Genomic DNA, 16,198 nt, shown 5'->3' with positions numbered 1-16,198 from the left:
TCATTAAAGTCCTATTCAAGCCTATTAGAAGAGTGTAGCTGGTTTGGGGTTTTTTGCATGCCTAACTTGACAAGCCTTCAAAGTATAAGAGCAATGAAATGATCAACATACAATTCCGTGCAGTGGACAGAAAGAAAGCAGTTTACCTGAAAGGTGCAGAGGTTTTTTTGTTCGTCGCTTAAGAGGTATTTGACGATTTGACCATGGACTTGACGAGGAATTAATGCATTCACAGGGGTGTGTGTGTGTGTGTGTGTGTGTGTGTCTACGTCTCTCGATCGCTATGATTTTCCGACGTCATTGGCTTTTATCACACGGTCACATGTTCAAGACAACATTAAAATAATCTGGGGGGAGGGGGGGTGCAGGTTGGATAGATGGATGGATGGATGGATGGATGGATGGATGGATGGATGGATGGATGGATGGATGGATGGAAAATAAATAAGAATACCTGAAAACATAGCAATAAACTGTTCTTTTTACTTATTATCAGATTCCTTCCAAGGGATGTTGCACTATTGTTTTCTACACTTGTGTTTTATTTTTGTGTTTAAACAGATGAGAAATGAAGGTCTTGAAAAAAAAAAAGAGGGATGGGTTTGAGTGAACCAATTTTCACTTGCTCTCAAAATAGCTTGATATCTGCTGCCACCGTGTGCTGAAAGTCGGAAGTGCGGGAAGACAATTCGCCCTTACAAACAAGATGGCGCTGTACTGTCGAAAGACAAAATATATCAAAAAGACATGCATTATTACTTACATAATTGATATAACATTATAGTAACACATACAATCGTAACATACAATATCAGGATAGAGCGCACATTGAGCAGTAATAATAATGATCTGAAGTATCGAGACTAGATTTGCATTTCAGAAATAAAGTTAGAAGCTGAAACATTAGGGAACTGTCCTTAACTAGCAAGTGGGAGAATCAGTGGTTTGGATGCATGATAGGTTTCATTATGAATGTAATAAAAAAAAACTGGTGGAATTTATTTTTATTTTCATAGTACCAGTCTGAGAGTGTGACAGTAGTACTAGAAATATGTTGTGAGTACGCAAGGAGCCAATGAGGAGCCGTCACTTGGCTTCTCAAGACTGCCCCCCGGTGGTGGGGGTCAAGTTGACACTTTAATGGTCCGTGGGTGGGATTTGTCACTTGGCCCGCCCCCAGCACAGAGTGGCCCGTGACGTCGACACTCCAGGGTAGCAACTGTTGCCTCGAGACCTCGTCGCGCCATAGTGACTGTAGCCGTGGAGACAGTTTCTTGCCAACGGGCGCAACACTCAGCAACAGCAGCCGCCGCCGCAGCAGCATCTGGAGGTCACCGAACGAGTGGGAGAGAGTGACAAGAAAGACACGGGCGCAACTTTTCGCAAAACTAAGGTGACTATATTCTTCAAAAGTGACTTTTATTCAGGAATGGCGTGATGACATGGCGACCGTGCGTTCATGATCCCCCCCCCCACAACCGAAGTTGAAACGCTGTTTCCGCGTTGCAGTTAGCCGACGCTTCCAGTCATCGACTGTCACTTCGTCAAATGTCGATTTCACAATGTGATGTTTGCGTCGTTGTTGTGGTTCCAACTTGGGCTGCTTTCAACATGACTTTTCCCACTTGTTGCTATGTTGTGGCGCTCTCGCTCGCTTCTGTGCGCGGAAGGGCAGCACGAAGGAAGGGTCGGGCTACGGTAACTCTCTTCGCCTTTAGCTTGATGCTAATAGCATCGCCGTTTGAAGTGTACACGTCTTTTGTCAGTGGCAGCCATGTCTTGATGGAATAACTTTTAACTGTCAAGTGCTGTTATCCGGTCGAGCACTCAAGCAGGTGGCAGCGGACGGAGCCGGGCTATCCTTAGCAGAGTCTCCCCGAAGCTCGGGCTCAAGTAGTCCCAAACTTTGTTGTTGTTGTCAGCTCAGGTCTTTAGCAAGCACTCCGATTGCTTAGTTGGACGACAGCTTTGATCAACTCCTGCTCACCTTGAATGCTGAATGAAGATCAATTTGGTGAACCCCATTCGCTATTCACAAGAAACAAGTCCAAGGAGTTGGTATGTTTCAGCTAGGTGGCGCTATGGTGTTCTTTTCCACTGCTGGTTCTTTTCTACTTTAAGCGTCTAAGGTGAACCCCCGTTTATCGCGGGGCATCCGATCCAGACCCCAGCCCAAAGGTGAATTTTAGTTGAATGTAAAATTGACATACAACAGAAGATCACAACATAAATATATATTCAAACATGACGGTTATTGTAAACCTTCAAAGAGCCGCTACTGTAAGGCACATGGAGCAGCAACACATACAAATGGAGCATGCCACATAGGAGTACACCTCCAAATTAAAATCTATAAATAAAACAATTGCGGCCATATATTTGGGCGGAGATGAACCATACGTGATGCGTACGGACACACGGCGAATGAACTCGCTGAGCGTTCGCAAACGCCATTTTATGCACGTACGCATCACATAAAGCATGTTGCAGCTTTGAAGTGAAACCATAGAATCCATCGATGCACATTGGGTGTATCTTTGTGGCCCTTAAATTATAGGGTCATTTTTTAGTTTTTTCATTTACAATATGATAGAATGTATTTTTTTTCTTCAGAATATTCTTTTGAACTGTGTAGGAATAAGAAAGCTGGCAGCCCCATTTTCCGTACCTGAAAGCCCCCCCCCCCCCCCACACGGGAGTCTGTTCTGTTTGTCTCCAGGGGGACAGTGATTCTAATGAAGGATCTTTTCAGAGACAGCTGTCAGGTGCTCGGTCATTTGTAATGCTGCTTACCACTGAAGCATCAAGAAGAATCTTTGCAGCATGAAAGTGTATCTAATTAAGCCCTGCTCTGCATAATCACTCGAGTCAAACTTTCAGCACAAATGACAACAGTGCTCTTGTACTCAAAGGCTTATTTATGCAATATGCTTTGTTAAGCTGTATTTTGGCCCATTCATTCTAAAAAAGAAAAGAAAATACAGAATATATCATTATTTTTTTTGTCACTTCTAACAATGATATGAATTGAAGATATAACATTTGACTGTTTAGAAAAAATGATAAAGCTTCTGATTAGTTTCATTGGTGTAATTGCATCACCCTTTTTACTTAGTAGCCATTCTCGTACCACTTCCAGTTATCCTTACACTTGATCAAGTCTCACAAGGTTTGCTGTCATCTCGCATAACAACCGACTTGGTTAGCTTGACTATTGCGACGTGTTTTTCCCGTGAAAGTTTTGCTTGAACTCCACATTGTTTGACTTTTGAGGTTCCACTGTGTAAAAATGTCCATGCGCTGTATGAGAAGATGTCCGAAAACATGTGAAATAATCCTTCCAAAAAGCTGTCTGCCAACAACGAGAGTGACAGTGTTATGTTTACATGGCAACTTGACACACAAATACACCCAAGTCATGGAAAGAAAGCAGAAGGCAAAATGTTATTCTTTTCAATGGCCGTGCTTTAATCAGGTTATTTTCATCTGGCTGTGCGGTTAAAGTGCATACTTTGTGCTTGCAGAGGCAAAGAAAAGGCACTTCAATGGGATCATTCAGTTAAACGGGATGCCGCCTTGACGTTTATGATGAACATCAATTTTTTTTTCCCATTACTACTCCTGTTTACAGTTTACAATGGGCCTAATGCCCATGATCCTTTGGGGCTCCCCGTTTTTGTGAAACCTTGTGTGTGTGTTGTCAAGTGGAGCTCTCAGGAGGACAGCTGCAGCGGTCGCTTGGACAGTAGGTGACCTGTCACAGCCTTTGGTCACATGATCTGTGTGTGTGTGTGTTTGCCGATGCTGTATTTAGCCGATCTTGATGAGGCCCGCCGCAGCCCCAGGGAGAAAGTGCTCGCTCCGTCCACTCTCCAGCTCACAGAGTGGGTCAGTGTCATCGCTGGCGGATTGTAATCCTAAAACGCCGCCTTGTGATTTGTTATTCTGCACGCTTTGCTGTCTGGAATCAACTTTTTCCCCACAAATGAAGTGAAAAGCATGTCCTTGCGGGGCTTATTAAGTGCAAATTAATTGTCCTGTCCTTATGGCAATTTGACCGCGGGAAAGACATTTCATGAATGTCCCTTAAGATTGGCTGGAACCGCGGGATCGGAGTGATTCTTGCAAATGGTTGTGGGCTTTGGTTGCTAGGATACAAAGCAACACATCTTGTCATATGCCAAAGAAACGTTGACACTGATTGGTACATACGCCGCTGCAACATGTTGAAACGGGTTGGCAAATGAAATGTTTTTGAGTCTGCCTCTCCTTTCTCTCTCTATCTGCGTGCATGCTTTACATTCCACCTGTTTGTATGTATGGCGGCGACACAACTGCTAATTAAATTTCCTGCCGCAAACAGTCGACAAGGCAGTGACATTTGCATTACAATGAACATTGCTGCCTCCTCCTCTCTCTGCCGGGGATAACTGGAGGGAGCCCCCCCACCCCGCCCCCCTTTCTTCAATGGACTTTTCTACTTTGGTAGAAGATGTTTAGTCGGCCTCAAAACTTTACTTCCATGAGAGCGTGGATTTGACAAGACACGTTTCCCGCCCTTCTAAATGCTTCTTACGCTCAACTTGAATGAAAAATGGAATCCCGAGCTGCATTCATAAATCATCCCTTGTCACGCTGGAGCCGAAGGCGCAATTTTTGCCAATTAATGCTCTTTTTGTTTTGCAAAGTTGGTTGCCATGACTACCGTTGCTGCGCTTCATTCTTCTTCTTCTTGTATTCCTGCTTCTTCATCTTCTTTCTTTCAAATAAGACAAAAGAAACGTTCATTTTATTTCACAATCGGTGGGCTCGGTGATAAGAAAGGACATTTGGACACAGCCCTTAATTGAGTTCCTAACCATTTGTGCAAGTTTGAACCGACTTTTATTTGGCCAGTCTCAGGTGTCCAGTCTTGATCTCAATCCGCTGAATTGTGAGAAGGAGGTGGGCGGGCGGGGTCTAGTGGCTTGACAGGGTACTTATAGAAATCTGGAAAGCGTTAGAAGAGGTACAGCGTTGGGGGAGGGAGCAAGTTGCTAGCGTAGCGCTCGGCCAAACGCACCGTCGCCATAGCAACATTTTGATCTGGCTGTGACACTGTCGGGCGATGGTGACAGAGTGGACAGGTTGCTTTGCTGACGACCTGAGGTGGCGATTGGCTCCCGTTGACTCTCTCCTGCCATCTGCACCCCCGACAAGCCACTGCCATTGGATTAGCCGGGAATTAATGAGACGGCCTCTGTTGTGGAAATCTCCATCATCTTAATGGAGCCTTTTGTTGCAGCGCGTGCACGTGTCTCATGAAATCAAAAGCGCTCGCCGGCTGTCATCGGAAAGTTGACGAATGAAAGCGCGCAAGCAACAAAATATTTTCAATCGCAACCTGTTGCCCATTGTAATTGTACTCGACGTCTTCATGCCCCCCTCGTTGACGTCTGTATTTAAATTCAACACGTGTCTGTTCCTGTTGAAACAAGAACAACACGCCGGTCAAAGTAACTTTGGAACGCTCCTCCGACTTGGCTCCCCATTAGTTTGGAGTTGGCACCGACGCAAAGCAACCTTGAAGAATAGACTTGTTTTACACTTGATGACTTAAACATTCCTCCTTCCTGCCTTTGACCACCACAGCGAGCCAGCCAGCCAGCCGGCCGGCCAGCTCCTCATCCTGTCCTCTTCAATCAAGTCCAAAGCAGCACAAAGTGGACACATTTTTTTAATAATAGCACCGCAGGAAGAGCACCGCGTGCGTGCGTCTCCCACTGTCTGAAATTAATAGCTTACGTCGTATTTATTGTTGTAAGTTTCTACTTAGTGCGAGATAGACGGATCAGGTGGGGGGATGGCATTGTTTGATTTGGGAAGTATTCTGTCGGTCGCGTAGCAACAGGCTCCTGGAAACGGGAGGGGACGGTGTTGCCAGCGGCAACGGTTGTTGCTCTGCAAACAATGTGAGCCAGTGCAAACACGAGCCAAGACTGAGCGAGCCAGCGAGCCAGCGAGCGAGCCAGCGCCTTCATTTCATTCAACATCTGTATGTGTTTTGCTCTGATTGAGTCCCGTTACAAACTTTCAACTGTCATTTTTAAATCTTGTCGGTATTATAGAATTAGTGCGCTTTTTTTCTAAGCCTTTCAAAAGTATTTATTTTGGGGGGGGCAGTTTCTAAAACTCAGCAACTACTGAAAGGCTGTTGTTGATTTGTTTCCAGTTGTCAGCCAGTAGTGGCATGAACAAGTCCAATGCGTTGCGGCCCGGCCCGGCCCGGCCCGGCCCTAAACGGCAGGGCGTCCGTCCCGAGTAGCATTTTGCACTCATCTCCTGCAGTGTTGTACTTTGGAGTGAACGGAGGGGGTGGGGGGGAGTTTGCATGACTTTTCACCTTCTGCGACAGCCTCCCCTGATTCCCTTTTGCTTTTTTGGAACATTGCAATTCGGCACACTTCATTATCTATCATAAATCCAGCCCTTCAATGGACCAAACAAACTTTTGAAAGTGTTTTTCAACTTGATTTACACAGCATTTGCATGATAGTTACACGTAGCCAATTTTAATGTGCAATTGCTAATAGGCGTGTGTCAGACCAAGTGTTGTTTGAAAATTGACGCACACGGAAACACGTACAATGACATTTCAACATACTCTTTCAGCGTATTAGTCACGGCTTGGTCTCGCGGAAGAGCCAGCGGTGGCACACCCACATCGTGTATTGTTTTCGATCTTGAAGAAGACATACTTCCTCCACTCGCTGGAGCTGGGCCAAAACTCATTACAAAATGGAAGTTCAGTGACAAATCGAAACTTTTTTGGGGGACGTCTCCATGGCCATGTTGGCCGTTTGAGTTATGGATGTTCTTCCATGGTACCTACTCAATGTCCAAGTCACTGTCTTTAATGCTGCTCATTAAATGAAAGTATCTCAGCCCACCCCGGAGCATCTTCAGCGCACTCCTCCCCCACTCAGCTCTTTGCAGTCACACTCCAAAGTTCTTGTGCAAGAAAGGCGGAGGTTGCTTGGTTGGTTGGCGGGGGTGAATAGGGAGGGAGGGAGGGAGGGAGGGGAGATTTGAGTTGGGGGTGGTTGCTATGGATTTTTCACCATGGCAACCAAAATACGTTTGCAAAGCATTGAGGAATTTCCTCACATCAGCTGGATTATTTGCCCCCCCCTGGCTCTGGTTCCAAATAAGCGCTGGCTATCATCAGGACCTCTTGTCATTTTCATTCTACTTTTCCCGAGGGGAACTTTTGTTTCTTCTTCATTTGGATCCTTTCATGGCCACCATTGCTCAGTTTTCTCCACTTTTTAGGGGCAAGCCTTTGTGCACATTATTTTAGCCAAAGGAAAGTTGAGTGCTTCCTATTTTTTGGGGTGGTTAGGAAGAATATTTGGACTGTAAAATGTGTACTGTCTGCAAAATGAACAACAATTAACATTCCCTTGATCTCTCCTACCAACTAGCATGCAGAGCTCCGAGGGCGGCTCCGACACTTCGCCCAGCGTGGCGACGCTGCGGACGTCATCGTCGGCCCAGGCCCCTGTCGTGCAGCCCGTCCCGGCCTCCCAACAGGTACGACGCTAACAACGCAAGCGAGCTGGCCGCCGCCACTGGGACTCTTGCAAATGACTTTGGAAGCCAGAGCAGTCGGGGAAACGGGAATGTTCTCCTCCAAAGTTTTTCATTGAATAAATCCTCATCCTAAGTAATACAGTACAACAATCCGTGGCTACATTTGTAACAGATCTGTCTTGTATTTATTTACACAGAGAGCGCTGGTACAAGCCACAGGCTCAGTTCAGAAAGGAGGACAAGTACAGCAGCTTTCAGTATCCAGGGCTCAACAGGTTCCACCTCAGGTACACAGTACTGTATATACATGCGTACATATACAGTGCTGTGGACAAAGTTGGAGCATTCGTTGTCAAATGGGGACCGCAATTGACATACCGAGCCCATAACGGACGGACGGCCAAGCTGTCGCGCATGAACTGAAAGCTGCTGATTGAAAGCGGAATGTTTACGCTAGCTTTCTCTGCTCACAAGTGTCTTTCTGCGGCTGAGCCTGGCCCGCTGCCTTTGCACCTCTCTTCTTATCAAACACTCTCAGCCCTTCTCGGGGGAATCGGACGAGGATCGCGGCATGCTGCCTGTGCTCTCACCTTTTTTGTCCGCACCCACACTGAGATGAGCGATGGCATGCGCGCATTTGCGGAAATGAATACGGAGTTTGTTTTCTGCAACGCTCGCTGCCTGAACATTGATGTCCTGGCATGAATGTCGTCTTACCGGCTTTGCTGTCGCTTCTTCTTTCTTTGAGGAGACAAAACAGGCTCACCGGGAGGACATCAATTGGGCAGCTGCTTTGGTTTTGCAGTTGGGAGTCTGCAATGGCACAACTAGCAGCAGTCTTCTTTTTTTTTTCTTCAATTTAAATATTAACCACTCTGTTTAACTCTACATACGTTCAATTTTCTCACTTGGCTGAAAAAAAACACATACTGGGTGCTTGACACTTTCCATAGTGTCTGCTTTTTAAAAAAAAAAAACTAAATTAGGGTTTAAAATTGGCCTCTTTTGTATTTATGGTTATTCTTTGTAGGTGCAGCAATCACAGCATGTCTATCCGTCCCAGGTGCACTACGTCGGGGAAGGCGGAGAGGCTGTTTACACCAACGGAACAATGTAAGCATTCTTCCAACGGCGTTACACATCCAACTCACTCTTTTGCTTTTATTCGATCCTCGCTAACCACCGCAGCGCTTCCTCACAGCCGCACGGCCTACTACAACCCCGAGGCTCAGTTGTACGGCCAGAGCAGCGGGGGGTCCTACTTTGACTCGCAGGCCGGCGGAGCGCACGTGGCCACCGTGGTCTCTTCTGCCAGCGGTGGGGTGCCGCCTCATAGCATGGTGGGCATCGCCATGGACGTAAGCAGCAGCCATATCATCTCCAGCGGCAGCACCTATTTGATCCACGGAGGAAACATGGAAGGGAGCCGCAACCACATCTCTCACTCTTCTCGCTCCTCTTCGGCCATGGTGAGCGAGCGTCAGCTGTCTTGTAGCATCCGCGTCATTATTATGTGAGCATCCCACAATCTATCCTGTTCGGGGTGCAAAACGGTGACATCAGCTGTGGCCCAGGCTCCGCAGACAGCCTGTAAAACGGGGACACTGCCTTGAATAATTCAGCCGTGCCCCTTGTTTCAGCACTTTTCACAGGCACTTGTGCGCCCTGCGAAACAAAACAACCCCTGGGGCTCATTACCATTTGGCCGGGAGCCCTCGGGAGCATTCTTAGGGCTTGGAACGGAGCCTCCTCTTACCCCCCCCCCCCCCTTTTCTTCTATGTCTCCAGTTGGCTGCGCTAGCTCGTCTTTTCTTTGGGACTTGAATTCCTCCTCCGGCTCAAATCAATGTCCCCGTCGTCGTCGTCGTTCCTTTTACCAATCAAAGATAAAAAAAGAATCACTTAATAGGTCCATCACTGTATTTGGGGCTTTGTTTGCTAAGTTGCGACACTGCTGGCCTATTGTCTCTGAGCTTGACGTGACCTGTGGCCCTATTTGCGGGTCCTATTTGCATACATTGGAGTTTGTGAGCGCCAGCCAGACCCAAGTAAACTCTCGGCCCCTTGATTTGCATGCTTTTGTGTGGCAATAATGGTTTTGGCGGCAACACTGACTGATTTGAATGGAAATGCACCGATCTGGCTGCTTGCTAACAGTCCTTGTTTCCTTTGATCTTTATTTTTGTGTTTTAATGTACTTCTGCTTATTTCTGACTCTCTTTTTTTTTTGTATCTTTCTCTTTTGCCTCCTCCCCCTCCTTTTTTTATTGCATGCTCCTTCTTTCTTTAGCTTGAAATGGCGATTGAAAACCTCCAAAAGTCTGAAGGAATTGCAAGTCACAAAAGCAGCCTGCTCAACAGCCATGTAAGTCCATCTGGAAGTTTGAGAACTTGTGAAATCCGCGGCTGATTTTGTAGGCGGCGTGTTTTTTGCAAAGTGGAAGGCAGCAGCGACCGACTGACAACAGCACTTTCCCACCGACGTGCCTTATTGTTTGGATATGCTCCATCCCTGCTCTGCTTTCATTTGCTGTCACTCCTTGACTCTGCATGAATGTCCCTATTCCCTCAATAATTGGGTTTTGCACGAAACAATGATCCGCTCCGAACAAACAGCCTGTCCTGAAGCACGATGGTGCAGATGGTGGCGTCCTATTGAAAGAAAACCGACAGGGCAGGTGTTTGTGGCGCTGTTAAAAATCAATGTTTGTGTGTTGCCTCACCTTTGTTGTGAAATTGCATTGTGTGATTCCCATTTGATTTCTTTTTTTAGCTCCAGTGGCTGCTGGACAACTACGAGACGGCGGAGGGCGTGAGCCTGCCCCGCTGCTCCCTCTATAACCATTACTTGCGCCATTGCCAGGAGCAGAAACTAGATCCGGTCAATGCTGCCTCTTTCGGCAAGCTGATCCGCTCCGTCTTCATGGGCCTCAGGACCCGACGCCTCGGAACCAGGTACGCAAGCGCCCCGTAGCTATTAGCCACGTATCCCGTTTGATGAGGCTTCTCCGCTAACGACATCCTTTCGTCATTTTCCAGAGGCAACTCAAAGTATCATTATTATGGCATTCGGGTGAAGCCAGACTCTCCGCTCAACCGGCTGCAAGAGGACACCCAGTACATGGCCATGAGGCAGCAGCCCGTCCACCAGAAACAAAGGTCACCATCCTTAGCTCTCCTCGATGCTTCTTCTAAGGCAGAAGTCGTCAACTGCCGTGTCCCTTTTTCTCCCACGGTGCCCATGCAGGTTCAAACCTCTGCAGAAGGTGGACGGAATGCCCGACAACCTGTGCGTCAACTCTCACTGCAACAACACTCCGGAACAGTCGGTGGCAGCTCAGAGCCAACACCATCAGCAGTACATCGGTCAGTGCAGCATCAGTTGCCGTCATGTCGCCAGCTTGTGCGATTGACGATGTGCTCGTTGCAGACACAGCCCACAGTTTGCCCGAGTTCCCCGCTCCTGACGTGGGCACTCAGCCTCTGCCAGAGCGCATCACTTTGAATGACATTAAGAAGCTGCAGAGCCTCTACAGAGACCACTGCGAGGTAGGCGACCGGCCGGCGGACGACGGCAGCAAGATCACACGTTAGCTTGTCTTTTCTTCTTGGCTCATCCTGCCAGTGGTTCTTTGAATTGGGGATTGCTGAGGGTGGCATTAAGATGTTGTCTAGCGTTCAAACAGCTGAACGTTTAAAATCTCAACTAGACTGAGAGGTACTCGACTTTCCTCCACCATTATGACCAACATTCACGTAAAATACACAATTATCAAAAAGAGGGCAGTGGGTGTTATACTAAAAGCGCCGTTTGTTATTGTGTACTACTATAACGTGAAAACTGTGCTTAGTTTTGTTTTTCCCACACAAAAGTTTGATGAAATGGTGACGATTTAGAGATTTTAAAACCCTTGGAAAGAAATGAATCGCAAAGATACAACATCATTTATGTGACAATTGATTTACATTGAAAAGGGAAATAATAATAATAGGAAACATTACAATCAGGGCGCTTAACAAACAGCCAGCCAGCCAGCCTGCCATTGGCCTGTGTGATGAAAGCAGCTTTATCGCATTATCGCCGGGCTCCCTTGTCCATCCTCCTCATGCTCCTTTTGTTCCAGCCTTCTTTTCATCCACCAGCGGGCGGCTGCCTGCCTGCCTGCCTTTTAAGACATGCCAATTAACCTTTCTGCGCGCTGGCTGGACATCTCGGTGTCTTTGTGGTGGCCTCCCCGCGAGTCTTTGTGTCGCCTTGTCTGCGGACGGGCTCGGCGGCCTTCCGCCTTTGTCTGCCACTCTCACGCCCGCTCCTGGACTCCACGTGTTTAATGTTCACGCTGCTGACTCGGTTCCCCTTCATTTGGAACCAAGCGTGACCTGTTATCTCATTAGCGGAGGCCTCTCCTTATCTGCCTCCAAAGTTACTTGCGCGACAAATGCTCAATTGAAATCATATTTGGACTTTTTTTTTTTCCCCCTCCACATGGGAAAGACTGTAAAAAGCAGTAAAGTGTGTCTAGTTTGAGTGACATTTAAATTTACGCCCCAGAACATATCCAATGCATGGCCATCACTTATTATTGTTATTATGTGTACTGTGTACTTTTTTCCCCCCCTTTTTCATTTTATGTTCTTTTCCCTGTGAGGCCAAAAACTGTGCGCTTGTACAAAGGGGGATGGGGAATTCTCCTTTTTGTTTTGGAGTTCTGTGTTTGACCTGTTGCTGGGGGCAACCGTAAACAAGGTTGCCATGGCGACAGTTAAGGAGACTCAAAAACAGAGCTTGCGATCGAAGCCTACACTGCTGTGTAAAAAGATCCAGCGGCTAGCGCACACACACAGAGTCATTGTACTGTTGCCAATGTCTTCGAAGATTTGCCGCGGTAAATAACAGCTCAGCAAAAAGATGAGTTTTATCTATTCCTGTTGACCTCATCTGTTGCAGTAGAATCGTGGTGGTCCTCACATTTAAGTTAAGGTGACTAGCCTCTACATTCTGGTGCACACGGGCGAGCACATTGCCAGTAGCGCAGGAACGTGTGGCAGTTCAGCTCAAAATTGAAGTGGAGATGAAACCTAAATGTGACCTTTGGGAATGGTGCCCATGATTGATGTGCTGCGTTCCTGCTGGCTCGCATGTGAAGCAGCCGGGGCCCACAGTGAGCGGGCGCTGCCTTCCTGCCTGCCTGCAGGATCTGTGTTGTGTGTCTGGTTGCCATGGTTCACCTCTCAATGTTTCTCCACCCTCCCTCTTCCTCCCTCTTCCTCCCCCCCCCTGCAGGCCACACTGGATGTGGTGATGAACCTCCAGTTCCACTACATTGAGAAACTCTGGCAGACCTTTTGGTACTCAACAGCGACATCTAGTGAGGGGAGCACCACCATCGCCAGCAGGTCAGCAGAGCACACGCGGGAAACAAGGCTTGAAATAGCAGACGTTTGGGCCCGAAGAAGAAAGTTGTCGGACTTATTATTTAGTATCAACCTCACCCGGATGAGAATGAAAATAATAATCCATACACATATCGGTCAATTTCCAGGCATGACATGTTCAGTATGGGATTTTTAAACCAGCATCACCGTCCAACTTTTGTGCAGTGACGATGAACTGGAAGGTGTGCTGCCCCGAGAGAAACTGGTGAATCTTTGTAAATACGAACCAGTACGACTATGGATGAGGAGCTGCGATCACATCCTCTACCAGGCCTTGGTGGAGATCCTCATCCCAGACGTGCTGCGCCCTGTCCCCAGTCAGTCCTCCAATATTTGGAATGAAGATGGCATGTGAAGATGCACATTTGTAACCCCATTTGTCTTCCTGCAGGCACTCTCACTCAGGCCATCAGGAACTTTGCCAAGAGTCTGGAGGGATGGCTGACTAACGCCATGACCAGCTTCCCTCAAGAAATCATCCGCACTAAGGTGAGCAAAAGAAACATGCATGCCTTTTTGCGACCTACTCAGCAGCATGAAAATAGGCTAAGAATGTTAGCATGATGGCTTCAACCTTAACATCTCTTGACGTAGGTGGCGGTGGTCAGTGCCTTTGCGCAGACGCTGAGACGTTACACCAGCCTCAACCACCTGGCCCAGGCGGCGCGTGCCGTCCTCCAGAACACCTCGCAGATCAACCAGATGCTCTCCGACCTCAACCGGGTTGACTTTGCTAACGTCCAGGTTGTGGACAGCTTCTTCATGATTGAGTACAGTCACCCACCCGGTGGACTCTTTGTTGACGCCTCGTGTGGCGCGTTACAGGAGCAGGCGTCGTGGGTGTGCCAGTGCGACGAGAGCGTGGTGCAGCGTCTGGAGCAGGACTTCAAAGTCACCCTGCAGCAGCAGAGTTCTCTGGACCAGTGGGCCACTTGGCTGGACAACGTGGTCACTCAGGTTCTCAAGCCCCACCAGGGCAGCCCCAGCTTCCCCAAGGCAGCGCGGCAGTTTCTGCTGAAATGGTCCTTCTACAGGTACACACCACATTGCTTGGGATGAAATCAAGACATGTTGTAAAGATTCAATCAGGGTGACAAGTGAAGCAACATCCAAACAATGAGAGAGAGATACACACTAACCTTTGGCCCCGCCTCCTCACCCAGCTCCATGGTCATTCGAGACCTGACTCTCCGCAGTGCCGCCAGTTTCGGTTCCTTCCACCTGATCCGCCTGCTGTACGATGAGTACATGTTCTACCTGGTGGAGCACCGTGTAGCTCAGGCCACTGGAGAGACGCCCATCGCTGTCATGGGGGAGGTGAGGGGAGACTCTGCCCTGCTCACAATGTCAACTGTATTGCTTTCAAACTCACTTTTTTTTTTTGACACTTCAGTTCAGTGACCTGACCTCCATGATGCCATCACTGGTGGAAAAAGGTAAAACAACAACTCAAGTATACAGTCGTGTGCAAATGAGATTTCATTGAAGCTTTTCCACAGATGTGTCCTTCTCGGACGAGCTGAGTGACCTGGGTAGCGACGCCGACGTGTCCCGGAGCGAGCCGGCCGTGAAGCGGGAGCGCATCGAAATGAGCCACCCTCTGCAGGAGATGTGAGGCCGCAGGAGATGTGAGGCTGCTCTGCTCTGCTCCGTTCGGCCCGGCCCACATGGCGCCCGTGTACATTTTTCGCCGCTTGATCAAGTGGTTGTGATGTCAGTCCTAGCAACGCTAACAGTGCCGCCTTTTCTTTTCCAAGGAAGCAATCTCAACACACGACTAATATTCTCTTTTTGTTTTGTGCAACTGTGAATGAGTTTGTGCAGTCCATTATTTTAGGGGGGGGGGGGGGTGTAACTCGATGTGTGCGGTGGTCAAGTGTTTTTTTTATTTTTTATTTTTTTTATGATTCAGCTTGTTTGAATTCAATTAGCTGTGCCATGGTGTCATTTGAGTGCCTTAGATTGCTAACTTGGACTCTAGATGTCAGGCTGTCCCCTCAGCTGTGCCTCGACCGCACTATGAATGTATCGTCGGCAAACCTCATCCAAGCAAGCACCTTTCACCAAGCAAAAGTGGAGGTGTGAGCGTGTGTAAGTGTGCGCATGTGTGTTTACTTGTGGCCTCTGCTGCACTTTGCAGCTCACAAAATGGGAAAATCAAATAAACATGCAACTGATGGACCCAAAGGACCTTAAGCCTCAGCACCTTGGCCATTCTATGTGTGTGTCTGTGGTTATCCAAACTACCAACATGAAACTAGATCTGCAATCAAGCAATACTGCACAAGAGCGGAAGGGGGGGAGGGAATCTTGGAAAACATGTTGGAATGCGGCCCCCAGGAATAGAGCTTGACTCCTGTGACCTTTGACCGTGATATTTCCCTAATAAAGTGGCCTGTTATTAGGTACACTTGAAAATGGCGCTGTACCTAATGGAGTGTCTGTGTGATTCCCTCGTTAAGCGCACCCGCGTGAAAAGTTTTAGCTCCTGCAGAACGTGAAAGTGGCTAAAAGTTTTCACGCAGGTGCGCTTAACGAGGGGAATCTCGGAAAACATATTGGAACGCGGCCCCTCGAGGACTAGAGGTCGACACCCCTGGTTTAAGTGAAAAGTGCCCCACCCGCCCTCACCCCCACCTCCTGATTGGCTGGTTGATCTGTGACATCATTGGACACTCCATTAGGTACAGCGCCATTTTCAAGTGTACCTAATAACAGGCCACTTTATTAGGAAAATATCATGGTCAAAGGTCACAAGCTGGGTTAGGCATCAGCACGCCCCATAACCCCCGTGGGGACAAGCGTTACCTTTGATGGATGGATGGATGGATAGAGTGCACTAGTGTATGGACCTTAAATTAGAGAGCAAATAAACACAAATGGCTTTGCAGCAGATCTAGTTGCATCTGCTTTCATTTTTGGTAACCAAAGGGCAAGTGACTGTGTTTTACCTCAATAGATTTCTCAGTTCGTGTAATGGAGGTGTGGGCGGCTGGGTCAATGCGGCATTGAGTGTAAATAGTTGTCGTCTCGGCCCCACCTATTACAGACCTGTCGTAGCAAGCCAGAATCTTCAGGAGGCCCGTTCCAGAGCGCCTTAGCAGAGGATGAGCATTTTACTAAATGATATATTCAGTATATCTATGTATGACGTACGTGTGCTCAGTGGTCTCATTTCTCGCCTCATTGT

General features: G+C 47.8%; 1 protein-coding gene across 10 annotated transcripts; it reads left to right on the top strand.

Moving 5' to 3' along the window:
* Positions 1 to 1,203: 1,203 nt before the first annotated feature.
* Positions 1,204 to 15,198, top strand: rfx2 (regulatory factor X, 2 (influences HLA class II expression)). 10 transcript variants are annotated; one of them, XM_061297216.1, is made up of 18 exons: positions 1,204 to 1,393; positions 7,464 to 7,572; positions 7,770 to 7,859; positions 8,603 to 8,685; positions 8,774 to 9,041; positions 9,863 to 9,937; positions 10,346 to 10,527; positions 10,612 to 10,731; positions 10,820 to 10,938; positions 11,003 to 11,121; positions 12,857 to 12,969; positions 13,174 to 13,325; positions 13,400 to 13,497; positions 13,603 to 13,752; positions 13,834 to 14,042; positions 14,172 to 14,325; positions 14,402 to 14,444; positions 14,508 to 15,198. In XM_061297216.1, exons 2-18 carry the CDS (start codon positions 7,465 to 7,467, stop codon positions 14,621 to 14,623), a joined length of 2,199 nt encoding a protein of 732 aa, XP_061153200.1. In that variant the 5' UTR covers positions 1,204 to 1,393; position 7,464; the 3' UTR covers positions 14,624 to 15,198. The 10 variants fall into 10 exon arrangements, with proteins under 10 accessions (XP_061153200.1, XP_061153205.1, XP_061153204.1 ...); XM_061297213.1 differs by lacking the exon at positions 1,204 to 1,393 and adding an exon at positions 1,533 to 1,698; XM_061297215.1 differs by lacking the exon at positions 1,204 to 1,393 and adding an exon at positions 1,534 to 1,698 and having other exon boundaries at positions 8,636 to 8,685.
* The last annotated feature ends 1,000 nt before the right edge of the window (positions 15,199 to 16,198 follow it).

The sequence above is a fragment of the Syngnathus typhle genome, linkage group LG14 (genome assembly GCF_033458585.1).
Source record: "Syngnathus typhle isolate RoL2023-S1 ecotype Sweden linkage group LG14, RoL_Styp_1.0, whole genome shotgun sequence".
Taxonomy (NCBI): Eukaryota; Metazoa; Chordata; class Actinopteri; order Syngnathiformes; family Syngnathidae; genus Syngnathus; species Syngnathus typhle.
Note: the sequence above shows the minus strand (reverse complement) of the source record. Positions and strands in the feature narration are given on the sequence as shown.